The 1,290-nt window shown below is 41.9% G+C and overlaps 1 protein-coding gene across 1 annotated transcript; it reads left to right on the top strand.

The window, feature by feature from the left end:
• The first annotated feature begins 256 nt into the window (after nucleotides 1-256).
• Nucleotides 257-763, top strand: LOC113852248 (leucine-rich repeat extensin-like protein 6). The gene has a single exon (XM_027482485.1). It carries the CDS (start codon nucleotides 257-259, stop codon nucleotides 761-763), a length of 507 nt encoding a protein of 168 aa, XP_027338286.1.
• Nucleotides 764-1,290: the final 527 nt, after the last annotated feature.

The raw sequence follows: 1,290 nt of genomic DNA, 5'->3' as shown, positions 1-1,290 counted from the left end.
TCTGATTATTCCCTTTTCACCTTTCTTTTTTACTTTTTTTATTTTCTTCAAATTATATTATATTATATAAATAAACAAATAAAAGGGTGCAAGGCCTAATGTAGCATCATAAGATAAGAGTATACTGCTCCAAAACCACATCACACCTCAAATAGCAACGCACACTTTCCCACTTTTTCTTTCTCTTCACTGTTTCTTCTCCCATTACATCCTTCTTTTCTAAGCAAACAACCCCATTTTTCGGATCCTTCAGAAAATGGTAACGCTTCAGAGAATGCGTTGTTTTTTTATTATGATGCTTTCTTTCAATGTTCTTGCAATAGCATTGGCAGATCGCAACCTAAAAACTACCTCCAAGGATGATGTGAAGTGCACTCCCTGCGCCCAAGTTTCCTCACCACCGCCACCCTCTCCTCCGCCGCCGTCTCCGCCACCAGCTTCCACCGGCAGCTGCCCTCCACCTCCTTCTCCTCCGAGCTCCGGCGGTGGTGGCACTTACTATTACTCTTCTCCCCCACCTCCCTCTCAGTATACCTACTCATCGCCGCCGCCGCCGTCGTCCACCGGCGGAGGTATCGGCGGCATGTATTACCCGCCACCGAATAGGAACTATCCAACCCCGCCGCCGCCGAACCCAATTGTGCCGTATTTTCCTTTCTACTACCACACTCCTCCGCCACCACCGTCCACGGCGGCTCCTTCGCCGTTGAGGGGCTCATTGATCTTTGCATTTTCGTTGTTACCTTTTATTATGTTGCTTTGATAGAAAGAAAAAAAAATGATGGGAATAAGTGCACAAATTGGCAGATCTTGAAGTTGGCAGGGAAAATGAGAGTGAGATCAGTGCAAAGACAGTGTGCTTATTTCCCTTTTTGCCACTGTGGGAATGTGAAAACTTGTGCAATTCTCCTTTTTTTTTTTTCTTCTGAATTTATAATGGTAAATGTAGGTTGATCTACAATTTGTTGACAATTTATAATTTAATTGTATGTAGCCTTATGATATTGGTTAGTATGAAAAAAAGGAAGTACTTTTTTGTTCCCATTTACTTTGTTTCTTAATTTACTTTAATGTTATGTAACGTAAATTGAGTTTTGTTGTGCAATAAAGAATAATTGAGGGTAGGGCTAATAAATAGGGCACGTTGTGGAGGAGGAATTGAAGTTGTTCCCATGTGGTTGATAAAAGATAGTAATGATGGAGAGGGAGAGTGAAGCTAGCATGGGTAGGAACTTGATTCAATTTCTGGAGTTGTTGATTTCAATGGTGTCCATTAAAACCATGCATCTC

This window comes from Abrus precatorius, unplaced genomic scaffold, assembly GCF_003935025.1.
Source record: "Abrus precatorius isolate BTA unplaced genomic scaffold, Abrus_2018 Scaffold10, whole genome shotgun sequence".
Taxonomy (NCBI): domain Eukaryota; kingdom Viridiplantae; phylum Streptophyta; class Magnoliopsida; order Fabales; family Fabaceae; genus Abrus; species Abrus precatorius.
Note: the sequence above shows the minus strand (reverse complement) of the source record. Positions and strands in the feature narration are given on the sequence as shown.